This window comes from Chenopodium album, chromosome 17 (genome assembly GCF_948465745.1).
Source record: "Chenopodium album chromosome 17, dcCheAlbu1.1, whole genome shotgun sequence".
NCBI lineage: Eukaryota > Viridiplantae > Streptophyta > Magnoliopsida > Caryophyllales > Amaranthaceae > Chenopodium > Chenopodium album.
Genome location: NC_137850.1, coordinates 45,145,279 through 45,165,443, shown reverse-complemented (window position 1 = coordinate 45,165,443; position 20,165 = coordinate 45,145,279). Strand labels below are relative to the sequence as shown.

General features: G+C 36.0%; 2 protein-coding genes across 2 annotated transcripts; both read left to right on the top strand.

Annotated features, from left to right (window-relative positions):
* The first annotated feature begins 908 nt into the window (after window positions 1-908).
* On the top strand, window positions 909-13,535 carry LOC145589881 (MAG2-interacting protein 2-like). The gene is made up of 12 exons (XM_081646579.1): window positions 909-1,519; window positions 1,597-1,645; window positions 2,247-2,420; window positions 3,181-3,382; window positions 3,578-3,792; window positions 3,945-4,911; window positions 5,136-6,067; window positions 6,429-6,517; window positions 7,136-7,495; window positions 8,940-10,137; window positions 10,251-10,516; window positions 10,679-13,535. The coding sequence occupies exons 1-12, from the start codon at window positions 1,433-1,435 to the stop codon at window positions 13,289-13,291; spliced, it is 7,152 nt and encodes a 2,383-aa protein (XP_081502705.1). The 5' UTR covers window positions 909-1,432; the 3' UTR covers window positions 13,292-13,535.
* A 676-nt stretch (window positions 13,536-14,211) lies between these two features.
* On the top strand, window positions 14,212-20,002 carry LOC145588176 (SH3 domain-containing protein 2-like). The gene is made up of 10 exons (XM_081644820.1): window positions 14,212-14,365; window positions 16,395-16,511; window positions 16,590-16,659; window positions 16,770-16,921; window positions 17,696-17,797; window positions 17,919-18,119; window positions 18,228-18,290; window positions 18,409-18,561; window positions 19,033-19,107; window positions 19,563-20,002. Exons 1-10 carry the CDS (start codon window positions 14,306-14,308, stop codon window positions 19,677-19,679), a joined length of 1,110 nt encoding a protein of 369 aa, XP_081500946.1. The 5' UTR covers window positions 14,212-14,305; the 3' UTR covers window positions 19,680-20,002.
* The last annotated feature ends 163 nt before the right edge of the window (window positions 20,003-20,165 follow it).

Here is a 20,165-nt window from a genome sequence, read left to right as displayed (position 1 = left end):
TAAAATATAGTAGATCAATGGACATAAGACACGCTCATCTATGAGTGATTCATGAACAAGTTCACAAATTAACTTTACCATTTTCTTATAAAGCGACGGGATGCCAAGGGTATTTCAAAATTATTTTGTGTTAACCAATTTAGCATTACAGTGCAATATTGCATTGACGAGTCCATCTACACTTGGGGCCAATTCACATTTACTGAACTGAACTGAACTGATTGGAGCTGAAATGAATATTTTACGAGAGAAGGAAATTATGAGATGAACTGAACTAAAATTAAGCTAAAGTGAAAAGGAGTATACTTAAAAACTCAAACAAAAAAAGACACATGTCCATCCTATTTCACTTCCCTACCTTACTTTTCAACAAAATGCGCCACATGTTGTCTTACATGTTAATTTTTTAAAATTCTCCTCTTCAATTTTTTTATTTGCAAATTCTCCTCTTCAATTTTTTTTTTTTCACAAATTCTCCTCTTCAATTTAAATTTTTCCTTTTTCATTCGTTAATTTTAATATTTCCATCTTCTTTTTTTCAAGCCTCATTTTGAACTAAAGTATCACAAATTAAATTTCTTTAATCATATTTTTTATTATTATACATTACACCCCAAAATAATGTATTGGTATTTCCTCAGTCATCCATCTCTCAATGCAATTTTCTCTAAACAACCCAAACTGTGCATTGCACGGGCCAAAATACTACTTCGTTGTTGTTTTTTTTTTTTTTTTTTTTTTTTTTTTTTTTTTTTATAAATTTTTTAACACCTTAAATTAAAGAAAAGTAAATTTTTTGGTTTTAAAAAGAAGTAAGGGTTTTTCTACGTTATGCCCCAAAACTTTTTCGGCTTTTAAGCTATGTCCAATTGTCCATGCTTTTTCAAACGTCTAAGCTGTGCCCTCAATCTCACTAATTTTTATTAACAATAACTTTTGACGTTAACAATAACTTTTTTTTTTTATTATTTTAATTTATGATGTTTTAAAATTTTTTAAAGTGTTAAACCAATTAGAATGGGACATGTGTCAAATTAATAGCGCCACAACACCATTGTTGATAAACTAACTTAACTTTCTTTAACTAATATGACTGTCAAAGAATATTATTAATAAAATATCGTGAAAAATGGGTAAAACTTAGAAATCAAAGAATTTAGGGGCATAGTTTAGAAAAACCTAAGAAGTAAAATTTTGTAACGCAGTACGGAGTAAATAATTTACATGGTCCGTTTCACGGTTTACTTTCTTCTCTCTCCTCCCCAAATCTGATTCACTCCCACATCGCAACGTTACTCCATTGCTAAGATCATCATCAATCAAGATCTCCGCCGTTCTCGACGCTTTTACGGTGTTCTTTACGGCGGTTCGCCGCTTTAAATGGTGGTCAGATAGACTATATATACTCTCTCCGACGAATCGAGGTTCTTCAATGGCGGAAGCAACCTCATCTGAGGTTCTCTATCAAACTCTTCAACACGCTTCCGGACCTTGTTTCCCTAATTATCCGCCTCAACAGGTTTGGAATCATCTCAATTTGTTTAGGTGTTATGGGGCGAATTTTTTGTTAATTGTGATTGATTTTGGTGATTTCAGGTTATTGAGACTGCTAATTCAGGAGTATTGTCATTGATTTCAACTCGAGGTATGTTGAATTTGATATTTTTGATAGCAATTTTGTCATAATTGGGTAGTTTAAGTTCAAATATGTTATGCAAGTGATAATTATGTACTATAGTTTGATTATTTAGTGATTGTAAAGTAAATTGTATTGTTTTAGGGTAGAATTGATAGAATTATGAAAGTAAGGATTTATTAGGGTGTTATTGAGCTTGGAAACAATTGATTTTGTTTCTGGTGTATTGAGTGGCATGAGTGTAGTCTTTGATGAATTGAAATGAGGTGGGATTGGAATGGGCAATATCAATGTGTGAATCGCTGTTTGATCGTTTTCCCGGTTGATTGCGATAGTTGCACCATTAGGTTGATCACTGATTTGTACAAGACTATACTTGAGCTAGGGACATTAGTTTCAGCTTTAATTATATGTGATTTTTTCTTCCTTTATTGGGATTGATACTCCGTACTAGATAGTTTCTATATGCTTGACTATGTTATTAGACCTCCGTTCTAAACCATGCATTGGCATGAATTTTATTGTCTCTTTGCATGTCAATGAACGAAACGATTGTATGAGCAGTACTAGGGAGTTTTTTATGAGCTCTCTTCTTTTGCGTTTCTTTTAGGTCTGACTCAAATTAAAGAAAAGTGGAATGCGTATAGACAACCAAAGAAATTGAAGAGGTTGGTGTCGTTGTTTGTATCCCCTAAAGGTGAACGAGTGGCTGTTGCTGTTGGAAATCATATAACCATTTTACGGAAGGATGAGGAGTATCATCAACCATATGGAACTTTTGCTAGTAAGATTTACTATCTTATTTGTAGTTAAGATGTTGATGCTAGAAGCTGTGCATCTAATGTTTTGATTTGGCACTTTGTTTACTGGTTATTGGTTTTATTCTTTTTCAAAAATCATTTGTTGATATATGTTTTGAATTTCTGTACTGCATGAATAACAATATTTCCCACATTCTCAATGCCTCTGAAGATGCTCATATTTTGGGCTGATAAGGGGGATTGGATGTATGCAAGTATATCCAGCAGTCAAAGAATAGTAATAAATTAATAATACTTTATTAAGTCTTGAATTTTACTATGGAGAATAATTTTCTTGTACCTTGGTGCTTTAATACTCAAACTCAGATTCAAGTATGCAGATTCAAGACTCAAATTCAGATTCAACTCAGTTGAATCTTTTTACTAGTTTAAGAAAAAGTGCCTCTACCTTGGCCTTTGTTTATCAGTATTAGAAAAAATTCTCTCCATATCATATTATCTATCTATTTAATAACTTAATTACTACCTCCGTTAAATTTTAGTTGCAACAAAGGAGTATCTCACAAAAAATACCCCTTTGTTGCAACTAAAAGTTAATGGAGGTAGTATAAATTATATGCCTTATCTCAGTCTTACAAACACTAAGTAGCGTAAGCTCTGAGAAGCAGTGAAGGTTGGATGAAAACCAAGGAGCAAAGAGTCTGCTAGTGGCTACAGATAATGATAGCTTTGATACTGCAAGTTTTACTGGAAAGAAAATTGAAATTTGTTGTGTTTGTTTAGGTAATAATGTTGGTGCATTTACTCTTGGAGTATGGTCAGAATCTCATGATGTGCTCGGAATTGTTGATGATGTGGACACATTATACTTTATCAAGTCAAATGGTGATGAACTAATAAGAATTGAGCGCAGGCATCTGAAATTGGCATTTCCAATCGTGGGCCTTTTTGTGCCAGATGTTACGGAGGCAACGGAACCTCTCTTGTAAGTTTTCATTCAGTGTTGTAGCATAACCAGTCAATCTAAATGGGTTTACTAGGCATGGAAGTATTTCAATTTCTTTCTGGTGTTTTTGGGTTGTCCTTGTGGGAGAAACTCAAAATTTCTTTCTTCTATGTTTAAGTTAGGCCGTGATGGTCACTACATTGTGTATTTGTTTTAATTATGTGAGTTTTACAGGTGTAACTTCAATTTTCTTACTTCTGATGGAACTCTTCATCACATTGAGATCAGCCAGGATCTGAGTGCTTCTCTCTCTTCAATACGGACTTGGAGTGACATAAAGAGACAGTTTTCACTAAATTTCTTCTGTCTAGACTACAACCCAGAACATTCTTTGCTTGTTCTAGTTGGTGTCCCTACCAATATTTCTATAACTGCTAGCAGCCCTACTGGTATTCTAGTTTGCATCCTTTATTAAAATCAGTACATACTCTTCTCTGTATATACAAGTGATGAGTTTTTTTTTAGAATTTTACTAAAAGAGGTTTTATTTAGAACTGCACTTTTATTTTTTATGGTTATCAATTGTTGCTTCCACCTGCAGGATCTTCTACACTCTCTGTATGGCGCTGGAGTCAGAAATCAGGTTTGCTTCAAGTCAATTCTCTGCACTTTGAAGGCGTTTATAGCAAACCTAAGGGGTTTAGAGGCCTGGTTGTATCTCCAAAAGTGCTGATCTCACCTCATGGAAAATTTATTGGGACCCTGGATTTAAGAGCACGTTTGAACATATTTAAGCTTAGTGTTGATAGCTCGTCTCTTTCTCTATTTACTTGTGGAGGGACAGACAATGATTTTCTAGAAGATATTGTCGATTTTACTTGGTGGTCTGATCATGTGTGCACTATAGCAAAAAAGGGAGGTGCTATGACCATGTTTGACGTCATTAGTGGGAAAAAGCTTTTAGACAATGATCCTGTGTTTTCTGTACCTGTCTTGGAGAGAACTGAATTTTTCTCGGGAAAAGTGTTTGTTTTAGATATCCCGTTGCTTAAAGAGACCCTAAATTCTGCTGATCATATGGAAATGAGTTATATTCATGATATGGACCAGTATACTGAAGGGAACCTTAATCAAGTTGAGACATCAAGACTTTCATGGAGATTGCTGTCATTTTCAAGGAAATCAGTTCCTGAAATGTACGATGTCCTTATCAATAGTCACAGTTATCAGTCTGCTTTAGACTTTGCTGATCGTTACAAATTGGATAAGGATCAAGTATTCAAATCTCAGTGGCGGCACTCTGCACAAGGGAGTGATGAGGTGCATATGCTTCTATCTAATGTCAAGGATGAAGCTTTTGTGCTTCGTGAATGTGTTGAGAGAGTTGGGAATACAGAGGATGCATTGCGAGCTTTACTTGCATATGGACTTAACCTGACTAATCGCTACAAGTTTTCTGAACCTGAATCTGACTTGTGTGAACATGTATGGGATTCTCGTCTGACAAGACTTCAGCTGTTGCAATTCAAGGATAGGCTGGAGACTTTTCTTGGAATAAACATGGGCAGGTATTATTTCCTCAGTAAACATTGGCTTCACATGAGTACTGACAACACACAATGCATTGGAATTTACAGATTTTCTTTTTCTATTCATCCAATTGTACATCTTTTCAGTTTTTTTAGTTAATTGTAGTGATATCATGAAAGTGTGATGCCATATGTCTTGGAATTCTCTCGGTTAAAGAGTTTAAGGTACCACTGACTCATTGTGTAATGACATAGTTGTGCAGGTTTTCTGTGCAGGAATACAGTAAATTCCGCGTAATGCCGATTACTGAAGCAGCTGTGAAGCTTGCTGAGAATGGAAAAATCGGAGCTTTGAATCTTCTATTCAAGCGACATCCTTTCTCCTGTTCCCCCTTTATTCTGAAAATACTGGGTGCTATACCTGAAACCATTCAAGTCCAGACGTACAGTCAACTCCTTCCTGGAAGGGCTCCTCCTCCTGTTACTCCTCTTCGAGAGAGAGACTGGGTTGAATGTGAAGATATGATGGCATATATCAGAAAGTTACCTGAAACTGATGGAAGAGCTGTGCTTATTAAAACTGAACCTATAATTAAGCAACTCTATGGGATTTTATGGCCGTCAACTAGTGAGATACTGATATGGTACAAGGAAAGGGCCCAAGAAATTGATAAATTAAGTGGACAGCTAGAGAATAGTATCTGCTTGATTGACTATGGTTGCCGTAGGGGTATGTATGAGTTACAGCAGTTTCTTGATGATGTTTGGTACTTGCAACAGCTTGTTTATTCTGAAGGAATTGATGATGAGATGCATTGTCCTATCAGTCTTATTGAATGGGAGCATATGTCTGACTATGAGAAGTTCAAAACCATACTTAAGGGTGTGAAAGAAGAGAATATTGCTGAAAGATTACGTTTTCGAGCAATCCCATTCATGATGAATAAACTTCATTTGGAAGTAGAACATCAGAGGGATTCATTTTTAGTTCAGTGGTTGAAGGAGAATGCTGCTCAGAGCAAAATTGAATTTTGCTCCGTGGTCATTGATGAATGGTATCGGGATGCACAATGTGGATTTTTTGTGGATGAGATGGAAGCAGCTGAGTGTGCTCTCCAGTGCATATACTCGTGTAATGCTATGGATAGGTGGAATACTATGGCATCCATTCTGTCAAAGTTTCCAAATTCAAGAGGTGAGGTTATTCCTACAGTAACCTGCTCTCCATATTAGAAATAAAGTTTACTAGTTTCAGAAATGTTGAGCATTATTCATGAATTTACAACTATCTATCTTATTTAAACAATTTATGATAAATGGGTCCCCAATGGAGTAGATTTTGGGATTTTTTTGTTTGTAATTTTTTTTTTTTAATTGTCTCTGTAAGTCACGACAAGCATGGCTTATACTTTTATTATCTGTGCCACAGTTCTATTTCTCTCAACTTAGGAATGTATTGGCTATCTTTGTTTTTTGTATGATTACAAGTCAAAGAAGTCTAGAGTGCCTCTGATTAATTTGTTGACTAATATAATGTGATGTATATGGTTATGCAGGTAGTGACATTCGTTCTGAGAGCCTAGAGAAAAAACTCAGAATAGCAGAGGGTCATATTGAAGCAGGGCGACTATTGGCTCTATATCAGGTTTGTATCTGATCATCTGATGCCCAATAACTTCTCTAAATTGTTTGAAACTTAACTCTAAGTGTATTGCTTTATCATTGTGAGTTTGTGACAGATATCTGAAATGCTAATTTAAATTTAGAAGAGAGTGTAAGAAACAATTATAGATTATTATAAGCTTTTCCTATTGCCACTTATATCCATCAATGAGTATTTTCACTGGTCTACAACCTACATGATACATGTAATATGCCTTAATGGAAATTGTTCTATTTTGTATTCCTACATTGCTGTTTTAAGTGGATGACTTGGAGTATCTCATCACTTAATATTTCTTACTGCCTGGGATGGCGAGACAACAGCCAGTGTAACAGTCACACCAGCTGGTGATGTTTTGTATAAAGAAGAGTAAGCTGAAGTTCAGAAATTAAGATTTTGATACAATTTCCATCCAGAAATCTGATTTTTTTCTCTGTTTTGAGCATATGAAGGTGTTTTATCGTTTACATTTTACCTGTGTTGAATTCCAAAACGGAATAGCTGTTGGAAAAGGATTGAAAGTATCATGGGAAGTAAAGCCAATGATATACACTCACAAATTTTTCTCATTTTCCCTCCCCTTGTTTTTTTGAACTTCAGGTTCCAAAACCAGTGAATTTTTTTCATGAGGCTCATAAAGATGACAAGGCTGTAAAACAGATTCTTCGTCTTGTCCTCTCAAAATTTGCAAGACGTCAACCTGCTCGATTGGACAACGATTGGGCAAGTATGTGGCGTGATTTGCAGTGCTTGCAGGAAAAAGCCTTCCCATTCATAGACTTGGAGTATATGTTAATGGAATTTTGCAGAGGATTGCTTAAAGCTGGGAGATTTTCTCTTGCAAGGAACTATTTAAAGGGTACGGGAACAATCACTTTGCCAACTGACAAGGCAGAAAGCCTTGTGATTCAAACAGCAAGGGAATATTTTTTCTCAGCATCAAGTCTATCTTCCTCTGAGGTAATCTTTGTTGTTTTGAATGTAGCTTGTAGTTGGTAATATGACTGATTTTTTTCTTCATACTTCTGCATGCAGTCAAGCCCCCAATCTAAAGAAATTGAGAGAGAATGGCTCTTTTTTTATTTTTGGGATGGTGCATCCACTCAACCCTGACTTAACAGGACATAGGTTCTTTAGTCTGGTTTGTGATTTTTCTAAATAAGGTTGGAGTCCCACCAACTAAACATGGCTGACCCACCGGTTCCACAAACTATCAACTTTCATGGCTGCTTTTCTGTCCATAGTTCAAAACCAGTGAACACAACATCTGACTCTCCCTCCCCCCACCCTCGGTGTTCCATGGGACCTATATAGACCAAAAGCCGAGTGATGGGGGGTCCTTTGTAGAATAGCTTTCTGCTTCCATTATGAATATTGGCAGATATTGGTGGCCTCCCTACGACAATGTTTTGCAGAACAAACTCAGTGGCCCTGTAACTATGTATGCCCATGACTCCATGAGCAGTGCAAAATGCTTGAGCTTCAAGTTTTGATTATTAAGTTCTCTTATTTAATACTTTAGATATTAGATGGCTTCTTAGCAGAATTAAGGTCCTCCAAGTTTTCATTTGGGTTACCAAGTGAAAAGTGTTGAAAGGCTGATAGCCTGATAATCCTTCCCAGGAAATAGGTGCACATTACCAAAGTATATGGATGGCTTATAAAGAACGGATGTCAAACTAGAAGCGTAGGTGAAGTTAGAGAATTTCTTATCATGAAGTAAATATAAGGTACGTACATCTTTGCAAAAGAGAGGTAAATCATCAGTATAGCACATTTAAGCTTGAGGGTTGACACACAAGAGGACAAGGAAATAGAAGGCTCTTATAATCCAGTTGAGTATACCTTAATTATATCATAAAAATGACAATTTTTCAGGGAGAGATGAGGGATAATCTAAACTAAGGCTCTTTTTTAGGAAGAAATGGATAATACCTTTTGTAATCTGGAAGATAAGAGTATCTAGAGAATCGTTAGTTGTCTACTTTAGTCTATAGGCAGGATCCTTTGTAATTTTTGGCTTTGTGGTTGGAATTGATTTTGTATGTTTTGCATGGCTTTCCTTTGTAAATGGGTATAGAAAACAAAATTAATGCCTTAAAGGCTTTTTATCACTCAATTAAATGGGTATATCTGTAAAATTGTTCATTTCATAATTAGGAAGTGTAGCTTTTGCTATTATACTCTCTTAGTTGCTATTTGCTTGTGTGCACTCTTCATCTATATTTAATATTTTTCTAAGAAATGAATAGTTGATTATGTGATGCAAAGGTCTATTTTGGTAGCATGCCTCTTGTCCAGTGTTTTTGTTTTGGATGTCAACATTCTACTTTAAGTCCTTAACTGATTTCAACTGATTGCCTATTTTATAATCCTTTTATCATATTTTCTCAACTTGTTTCAGATCTGGAAGGCTAGGGACTGTCTCGACCTCTTTCCTAGCAGCCCAACTGTTAGAATGGAGGCTGATGTTATCGATGCATTAACAGTCAAACTGCCGAACCTTGGTGTCAATGTTTTGCCTATGCAGTATAAGCAAATAAAGGATCCTATGGAAATCGTCAAGATGGCTATTACTAGCCAGGCTGGAGCATATCTAAATGTTGATGAAATAATTGAAGTTGCCAAGCTTCTTGGGTTAGCTTCTCAGGAAGATATATCTGCTGTTCAAGAAGCTATAGCACGTGAAGCTGCTGTTGCTGGAGATCTGCAGTTGGCTTTTGATCTATGCCTTGTTTTGGCTAGAAAAGGCCATGGTTTCATTTGGGATCTTTGTGCTGCAATAGCTAGGGGTCCTGCCATTGAGAACATGGATATAAGCTCTCGTAAGCAGCTTCTGGGCTTTGCTTTGTGCCATTGTGATGATGAATCCATTGGCGACTTGCTACATGCGTGGAAAGATCTAGATATGCAAGCCCAATATGAGTCGCTGATGATGCAAACAGGTACAGATGAGTTTGCTGTTAAGAGTTCCTCAACTATTTCAGCTCCTGATCACACTGCTCAACCTGTAACGGCTGGTGTTTTTTCCGAGGATGAAGAGACTTTGTTGAATAAAATTAAGGTGGTAATTTCTAAGGTTGCCAAAGATATTCCTGTGGCAAATGGGACCAGTTGGGATGATATTCTAAGAGAGAACAGGAAAGTTCTGTCTTTTGCTAATTTGCAGCTTCCATGGTTAGTTCAATTAAGCTGTGAACCAGAATCGGTATCAAATTACTATCCCGTTTCGGTGCCTGGAAAGCAATATGTTTCAGTAAGAACCCAAGCTGTAATAACAATTTTGTCCTGGTTGGCTAGGAATGGATTTGCTCCCAGGGATGATCTGATTTCCTCTCTGGCTAAACACATTATGGAACCACCAGTCACGGAGGAAGATGATGTTGTGGGTTGCTCTTTCCTTTTAAACCTCATTGATGCTTTTCATGGGGTGGAAGTTATTGAACAGCAGCTCAAAACTAGGGAGGATTACCAGGAGATTTGTAGCATTATGAATGTGGGGATGGTATATAGCTTGTTACACAATTCAGGAAATGCATGTAAAGATCCACTTCAGAGGAGAGAGCTGTTGCAGAGAAAGTTTCAGGAGAAGATTAGTTCAGGTAACTAACACCTTTCTGTTTTGATTTAATTGCATGGAGATTGAAATTTCCATCAAAAATTGTACTTCAATGTTTGTAATAATCTTTCATGATATTTTTTTTTGATTATTTAGATGAACTGGAAAAAGTTGAAAAAGCACAAGCCACATTTTGGAGAGGCTGGAAACTGAAACTGGAAGAGCAAAAGCGGTTGGCAGGTCGTGTAAAAGTGTTGGAGGAACTAATTCCTGGAGTTGAAACTGCACGCTTCTTATCCGGGGATTTACAGTACATGAATAGTGTTGTCATGTCCTTTATTGACTCAGTAAGGTTACAAAAGAAACCTATCTTGAGAGACATGTTGAAATTAGCAGACACCTATGGCTTAAATCGTACAGAGGTAAATGCTGAAGTATTTCATTAAATGATTCAGAATGATTCATTTTTTAATTTTTAGTACTTTTTCTTAAGTTGTTGACACTTGGGCATACAAATGTACACGCATTTCTTCTTTTTTGTCCCAAGAGGTCATTTGATGATATTGCTATTTGTTCTTCTCCAGGTCTTGTTGAAGTTTCTTGCTTGTGTATTAGTTTCAGAGGTTTGGAGCAATGAGGAAATTGATTCTGAAATTTCAGATTTTAAGGGAGAAATCCTCGAATCTGCTACAAGGACTATTGATGTCATAACCTCTGTCGTGTATCCTGTAATTGATGGTTGCAATAAAGCTCGTCTTGCTTATATTTTTGCACAACTTTCAGACTGTTACCTGCATTTGGCAGAAACAAAAGGTTTGCATCCCTCAGAATTTCAAGGGTTAGGAGATTCATCTGTAACATTGGGGCATTTCTATCGGGTCCTTGAACAAGAATGCTTTCGTGTCTCCTTCATAACAGATCTGAACTTCAAAAACATTGTAGACATTAATTTAGGCTGTCTGAACTCTGTTCATTTCAATGATGAAGTTTGTCGGCATGTTAGTGAATTTACTGTGGAAGCACTTTCAAAAATGGTGCAAGAGCTTCATTGTACCATTACCAGTACAACCTCCAAGGATATTATATCATGGCAAGATGTGTATAAGCATCATGTTGTAAAATTGTTAGAGAATTTGGAGTACCGAGCTAAAAAGATTCATCTTGAAAATCCCGAGAGCCTACAAAGCTTGCTAAGCGAAGTTGAGCAGACGTATGATGCGTGCAGTAAGCATATTAGAATCTTGGAATGCCAGTCTGCTTTAGTCATCATGAAGCGGTACTTCTGTAATGTTATCCCTTTGCATTTTGTTAGAGAGAGTGCTTTCAGTGATCTATGTCTGAATGATTGCCTTATTGTACTTCTGAATTTCTGGATGAAATTGAATGCTGATATGGTGGAAATGGCTGAAAGTTCAGATGAGAAGTTTGCTGCAGTTTCTTTGATGATATGCCTTAAGGTTTTCTTGAGTTTTGTGGTGGAGGGAAAAATTACACCAAGTCAGGGATGGGGCACTGTATATTTCTTTGCCAATTGCAGCTTATTAACTAGTCCTATGGTATATAACTCTTTCTGTAGAGCTATGATCTTATCTGGTTGTGAGTTTGGCTATGTGGAGGCTGTATTTTCTGAAGCTCTTTCTGAATGCTCGATTGACCATGGTATGAGGTTGGACACCGTGAGTGGCGTTACTTGTTATATTGATGTTTGTAATTTATACCTAGACACACTAGAAAGTATTTTGTCTAACTTAGTACATGATGATAGTGAACGACGTAACTTGCGCAACTTGCTATCTTCTATAAGTAGATTTGAAGGTGACCTAGAAGCTCTAAAGGTGGTTCGAACTGCAGTTTGGGAAAGGTTAGCCAAGTTTTCTGATAACTTGCAGTTGCCTAGTCATGTACGAGTGTATGTCTTGGAGGTATTGCAATTCATTTTAGGCAGAAAAGGTAAGCTATCAACAGATCAGGAAAATAGTATTCTTCCTTGGGAAGAATGGGATGAATGGAATTCCACAAGCAAGAATACTGAACTTACAGCAGAGCAGCCACTTGCAAATCAATCAGAAGGTTCTAACAGGTTTGATAATGCACTTGTTGCTTTGAGAACAACTGAGCTTGCAGGATCAATTTCTTCCCACTTGGATATAAGTGCCAATGATCTCTTGACAGTTGATTCAGCTGTTTCTTGCTTTGCAAAAGTGTGTGAAGCTGCGGATACACATGCACATATTGGTACTCTTGTGGCCATTTTGGAGGAATGGGAAACCCTCTTTCTCGTGGAGAAAAAAGAAGCTTCTGCAGAAGTCTCAGTAGCATCTGATGCAGGCAATAACTGGAGTGATTGGGATGATGAGGGTTGGGAAAAAGAAAGCATTCATGATGAGGAACCTGTTCAGGAAGAGAAAATTGAATCTTTAGTATCTATACATCCTTTGCACACATGTTGGATGGAGATTCTAAGAAAACTCATCATGCTGTCCCTATTCCATGAAGTGGTGAAATTAATTGACCGATCTTTGAAAAGATCTGATTTGGTCTTGATTGATGAAGATGATGCAAGCAACTTGAGTAGCATGTTAACTGGTTCTGATTCCTTCATGGCCCTAAAAGTAGTGTTATTGCTTCCATATGGAACACTACATATGCGCTGCTTAGATGCAATTGAAAACAAGCTTAAACTGGAAGGTATCCCGGAGAACACTGATAAGAACTTGTTAATTCTTGTTTTATCTTCTGGGATTATATCCACCCTAATTTCTGAACCAGCACTTGGAGCTACTTTCTCTTACATCTGTTACTTGGTGGGCGATTTATCACATCAATCTCAGAATTTCCTGTTGTCAAAGACAAATCAGAATCTGATAGATGATGATATTGAAGGCTTCTGCGTTACCTTCGTACAAATTCTGTTTCCTTGTTTTGTTTCAGAACTGGTGAAGGCAAATCAGCAAATTTTAGCTGGATTTCTTGTTACGAAATTTATGCACACAAATCCTTCTCTTTGCCTGATTAATGTTGCCGAGGCTGGCCTCAGCAGGTATTTGCGAAGCCACATGCAGCAACTAGAATGCCGTTACTCTGCATCAGAAGCAAGAAAGCCAGAGATACTTGGACAGACACTGTCTAACTTGGAATTAAAATTGAAGAACTTGATCCGATCTGCATTAATATTGCTTCCAAACAGTTGTTCATAGTTTTGTTATACTTATGGGTTTACACTGCTGAGAATTTTGTTCCAGCTAAAGGAATTTTGTTGTAGCAAAATATATGTAGGGGCCTTGTACATGTTTTTTGCTCTGTTGAATTGTACATCTAAGAGTAAGCTGGTTGGTGATACGTTGTTTGAAATATGATGTACTCGTATAATTATGAACAGACAGTAGATTTCTGGAATTCGACCCTAATATTTAAGTAGTGTTAGCCAAATTTTGTTGCTTAGTCCTTTTCTTTTTAGGCTATAAATGTGTCTGCGCAAAGCTCTATTGTAAATGTACTTGTTTAGTCCTGTAAACATTGCATCAAATATCGTTTTATTTGCTTGTTCATTTGTCGTTAAAAAAACTTAAATTCTGTAATATAAACATATTATAAAGAATTCATAGTAGAAAAGTGCACATTAACAGAAGTTTTATAACATCTCATCTATTATAATTTTTTATTTTTCAATATGAACCTAAATTTCACTTTATATTTAAAATGTACTTCCATCGTTTTATAATTTTTGTAATGTTTTGACTTTTAAGTATGTACGTACTACGTATATAAATTCAATATCTTTCGTTTTACAATTTTTGTAATGTTTGGAATTCCAAGTAGTTTCTTGTGTACTGTATTTGTTTATTTTATTTTAGTACTTCAATTCAGTTTCAGCTCAGTTCAATTCAGCTCCAATCTGTTCGGTTGAGCTCAGTTCAGTTCAACTCCAATCTGTTCAGTTCAGTAAATCAAAACAGGCCCTTAATTAGTACAACAACAATTTTTTTTTTTTTTTTTTTTAAAAACAGCAGAATCTACTTGTAATTAAAGTTTTAAACATCCATGTCTAAAGTTTTAAATGAATTAAAAAATAAAAATAAAAAGTGGGTGTAAAACTAAAAAAGGTTATGATTTGAAATCTGTGATTTCTCTTTCATATTTCTCTCTCTACAACGTTCCTTTTTTCTCTCTCCCGCGAGCAGCCAACAAACACACAGACATTGAATTTGTGAATGGAAGCCATCAGAAAGCAAGCTACTCGCCTCCGCGAACAAGTTGCTAAGCAGCAGCAGGTTTTTTTTTTCTTTTTTTCTCGTTAATTACTTCCGACTGAACCCTAATTTTACCCTCAAATCATCAAGTTTCAATATATTCTTTGTTTCAATTGATCCGGTTTACTCATTTTCTTGATCTTTGAGCTAAACTTGTACTACCTGTGTTCAATTTTCATTATTTGTTTGTGATTTAATTTTATTCAATATATAAATTGAGATCGTCATTTTGACTATTTTTGCAAATTGTGGGGTTATTTGAGTGATTTGATCGATCTGCCTAGGTTTTCCGATCTTAATTATGAATTTGATTTGAGTTTGATTGAAATGATTAATACTTTTTGGTGTTGAACTGAAATGCGATCAAATTTAGATGATTCGGCGATTTCGGATCAGATTAGAGTAGTCTAAATTAATCTGTTTAAGATTAATTTCTTGATATCAATGAATTAGTATACTGTGATTAAGGAGAGATGAGGGATCCGGTGAGACGAAGTAGGGGTCTGGATTCTATAGGACTTTTGGAGATAGTTTATATTGCATATTTGGTATAATTAAGGCGATTTTGACCAGCAGAATGTTGCAAGGATTGCTTTTTCCGAAGGTTAATGGCGAGTTAAATTTTGGGTGTTTATTTTAGGCTTATTAAATTGGAGGAGAAAAGACAAGTAATATTCAAATTATTATTAGTTTGTTAGTTTCTTCTCCTTCCTGAGTATCTGGTACTCTGGATAGTCCGAATCGACATATTTACAAGCTGAGGCCTTTTGGTTTAAGAGAGACTTTCACCCAGCATATGAACAATCATCTATTGGTTTGATTTGTCACTTGCTTTAAATAAAGTCATGAGAGATAAAAGTGAGCTGAACTTAAACATTTGACGAGTTTGGTAGTATATTATGGTGTATGAGATGGAGCTTGAGCTTGGCCAATGAAAATATCGTCTTTACAACTGTTAGGTGTGGAAGTAGAGTAGATGTTGTGAAAGAATCACGTTGCATTGATCTTGTTGTGTCAAATCAGTCGAATATTACACATCGAGTTAATGGAGAGTATAAAGATCGAGGAAAGGATTTTAATCACATATCCACTCTATACTAGGTTAGTGAACTAAACCATCATGATGTTCAAGCTGAGCCCCTTGACTATCAGTGAGCACTTGCTTCATGGTTGTTCACTTGTTGATGAGTGTATTGATTCATCTACAACCGTATGCACTATCATGTTTGACTGGAGAGTGGTGGTCTGATTTTCACACTGCATTGAGTACATTGATGACAATATTCTAAGCATGAAGCTAATCAGGAAAAAAAAAATCACTACAGAACCTCTTCAAATGACATTTATGCTAGTAGGACAGCAGTATTGTTTCTAATGCTGGACAACTTTCCTATCTTCTTTTATAGGATGCTGTTTAATGATGTAACCATGTAGTAAATTGTTTGATAACATGTAGTAAAGTAGTGGTATTTACTTAATTAACCAATCTTGGTACCTTAACTAGTAAATTCTCTAGACCTCTGTATCCAAGACTTGGATATATTCATATATATTCTGTTTGTTGGCTTCTGTGCCTAGCCAGGCACCCAAAAGGAAAAATCAACTAGTTTATAGCTCTGATTGATTGATTTCAGCTCCTTTGCTTGTCATATTGAAAATGAGCAGATGTTGAGCTTTTTAGGCTTGTTGTTTCACTCAAAATTTCTTATATAAACTTATCTGTAAACTTATTCTTGGTTGTAAATTAAAATCGGTAATCCATGCCTGAACTTCTATTTATTGATCGGCCCTTACTATTCTTATTTGAACTTTTTCCCCTGAAAAGTGATCTTTCAAGGTGAAAAGAACGACCTTTGTTTACAAATAATCATCGCCCTCTCTGCTCACCTGTACACTCCATATTCCCAAACAAATGCTAAGGGGAAAATACCTGCTTACTTTCTGGCGAGATGCATACTTGTCATCAGTTGTCACTTCCATCACTGAATTCTAATGAATGTCTTCTCTGCGACTGATGTGTTTATCTTAATGATTTGTATCCATACTGCAGGCTGTTTTCAAGCAATTTGGTGGAGGATATAACTCAGATAATTTGGTCACAGATGAGGCAGAGCTTCATCAGCATCAGAAACTAGAGAAGCTGTACATATCAACACGGGCTGCTAAGGTTACCTGATTTTCCTTGGTAATCTTTTATTGTTCCTTGTTAAATTTTTTTGCTTATTTTGATGTTATCATGTTTCAGCATTTTCAAAGAGATATTGTGCGTGGAGTTGAAGGTTATATTGTTACAGGATCGAAGCAAGTTGAAATTGGTATTTTTCCACCCATATAATCAGTCTATAATCCCTCTTCACTTAGAAAACAATATAGTAGATGTAGATTTCTTATGTTCATTAGTCTTTGTGTGCCACTTGTTTATTAGGAACAAAGTTGTCTGAGGATAGCAGGAAGTATGGTGGTGAAAATACATGCACCAGTGGTAGCACATTGTCCAAAGCAGCTGTTAGTTTTTCCCGAGCTCGTGCACAGATGGAGAAGGAGCGCGGAAATTTATTAAAAGCTCTGGGTACACAGGTCTGACCATCTCTGTTTTAATAATAATTGTTTCTACGTTTTTCAACATCAAGGGAGAATTTCAACAATGATTTACTGAAAAGAATTGGCTATAATTTATTATTTTCTAGTATGGACTGTTCCTTACGTTGATAACTGAGAACCATATGCAAAAAGGTTGACAATAAATGCAAATGGATTCTATATAAGTAATCCTTCCATCGACAATTAGACTATTGAGCTATAGTTCAGTTAAAGAGTCTTAAAGTAGCAGTATTCACCTATGTCATTGGCTGGGGTATGAGGGTTGAATATGTGTATGGATCCTGGTGTCCAATACCGCAATTCTAAAAATTGGGAACATGAGGACTCTGGCATAAGCAGGCTTACAGCATAATCTGTTTTAAAGAGTGGAAAATAAACCTTGTTTTCTCTAATTATTCTTATATAGATGGCCTAGGTGCTATATTGAACAGAAGCTTAATCTTATATGTTATAAAAAAATAGAGCAAAGTGAAGGCAAGGAGATATATTTGAAGTGTCTAGGTGCCCGTATACTCTGCCAAAACATAAAAAATCTGCTAGGAACCTTTTCTCTCTCAACTCCTTATCTAAAGAAGAGTCTCACCATCAAGGAAAAATAGAAGAATTAATTAAAAAAAAAAAGTGTCTTCCCATAACTGATTAAGTGCTTTATTTGTTTTTTTAAAGTTTATTTGTTCCTTATATAATGTCCTTTAATAGTACACTATATCTATTTCCGTAAGAAATTTATTAAATTCTTTTGATTACTAGGTAGCGGAGCCCTTAAGAGCAATGGTTATGGGAGCTCCCTTAGAAGATGCTCGACACCTTGCTCAGCGATATGACAGAATGCGACAAGAAGCTGAAGCTCAGGTATTACAAATAATTACACTATTATCTTAGAATTTAGAGCTTGGAAGAATATGTTGTCCTTACTTAAAGATTCACATGCAAAGTCTGTGATTTTAATTTCATCTAACTTGAACCTAGACAGGCAATTGAAGTTTCTAAACGCCAGGCAAAAGTTAGAGAAGCATCAGGAAATCCAGAAATCGTTATGAAGTTAGAAGCTGCTGAGTCAAAGCTTCATGACTTGAAATCTAATATGGGGATATTGGGAAAGGAAGCTGCATCTGCAATGGCTGCTGTTGAGGGTCAACAACAGAGATTGACTCTTCAACGACTCATTGCCATGGTAATGAAGAATTGTCTTTCTTACTGGACTTAAATAAATTTTATACAGTACGTGTGTCATTAGGCTGAGCCATAAGATTTTTTCTCTTCCCTGTCTACAATATATAAGGTGGAAGCAGAACGTGCCTACCATCAAAGAGCACTCCAGATACTTGAACAGCTTGAAGGCGAGGTATCCTCAATTCATCTTAGTTTCTGTATATGAAGTATTATTTATGTTGCTGTTGAGTCTGCAACCTTTTTCATTTCTCTTTCGAAGTTGTCAAGCTCTAGTTTGTGGTGATGTATAGATGATATCAGAGCGACAACGTATAGAAGCTGCCCCCAGCCCAAGTATTGAGAACAATGTATCACCACCCCCTGCATATGAAGAAGTTAATGGTGGGTTTGCATCTCAGGCTCAGAATGGTACAACTGACAGCATGGGTTATTTCCTAGGAGAGGTTAGTGACTATTGGCCTTGTGTTCTATTATGTATTGAAATCATGGCTTAGAAGTATGCATTTATCATTTCTTTGCTCTGCAAGGGCTGGTGGGAGGGTGGGTGTGAGGGATGTTGAATTTAGTAGAAAAGATATTATCATCTTCTTAAATGTCAAATTACAAAGGAAATAGAGGACTATACCAAAATATGACTCCAAACTAAGGGCTTTGATTGATCAAAACGTTGTAACAATTCATCCTTTTGTATATGAAGAGGTTGAATGGGAATTTTATCTATATGTGATGAACGTATTACAATTTATTTTTTCGTAAATATACACTGCAGCTGGACGCTTAATGAATAGCAATATGATCCCACTTTGTACTGATTGCTAAGCTATGCAGCTTAATTAATGTAAATTGTCTTTAAGTGTAACCCTCCCTTCCCTTGTGATTTTCCTCTGATTGTAACGTATATTATCATTTTGCAGGTCACATGCTCATACCAAGCAGAATCCGACATTGAGTTGAATTTGTCAATAGGGGATTATGTGGTTGTTAGAAAGGTTTGTCGCTTACATTTTTGCCTTTATTTTGACTTTTTGGCTGCTTCTGTGATTAATTATTTTGTCACAAGCATTTGAAATTATGTGCTTGAATGAATTTTATATTTGTTAGTTATGCCGTTGTCCCCATAGTTACATAAACTTTAAGGACTGATCATCTGGCTGGCTGGCTGTATCTGTTCTTACAGCATCTTTAGGCATTGCTCTTTTCACCTTAGTAATATGAGTTTTGAAGAAATGGAAGTTCGGATATGGGCTACCAAATTCATTTCACGACTTAAACATTAGTTTAGACTAGTGTTTCATGTAAAAAGAGCAAAGCTTTTGAGCTTCAGCCTTCAGCATATCAAACATTCAGAAAATCACATATTGTGTCAATTTTTATGATGGAAAAAGGAATTAGCTGTTATTTTCTTTATATATTTGTTTAAATCTCGTCTTAACTTCATTGATAGGTATCCAACAATGGCTGGGCTGAAGGTGAAAGCAAAGGCAAAGCCGGTTGGTTTCCTTATGGATACATTGAAAGAAGAGAACGTGTTCTAGCAAGCAAGATCGCCGAAGTTTTCTGAAGTCTACGTCTGGGTAACTGGAACTGAAAAAGGTTTTGTTTGTAATGTGTTTCAACTCTACAGCAAAGCCCAAAATTCATTGTTTGATTGATATATAAATGGAACAATTGCCGTAGGTTTACCGTAGTGTATGATGTAGCTATCATTTTTGTTTCTTTTCTGATCTCCCCATTTTCTTTCCTTTTCATTTTGTGCAATCTTATAGAAGTATATTCGTCGTCTACATCGGATGTGGGAGGGGGAATGACTGGAAGGATGTCATGCAAGTGTGACTAATACTTCAAAATTTTCATGTGCTATTTTTGATTTCTTGTGTTGGTTTATTGCCTACTTATACGGACCATTTTTTTTCAGTTTATTACCAAGTGCAACTGATACTTATTACCCTTGGTATTAAACTGCTATCTTTATCTATTTCTTTGGGCTCTACACATTTGGGATTGTCCGAAAACGTAGTATATATAACGAAGTATACAAAACCAATAA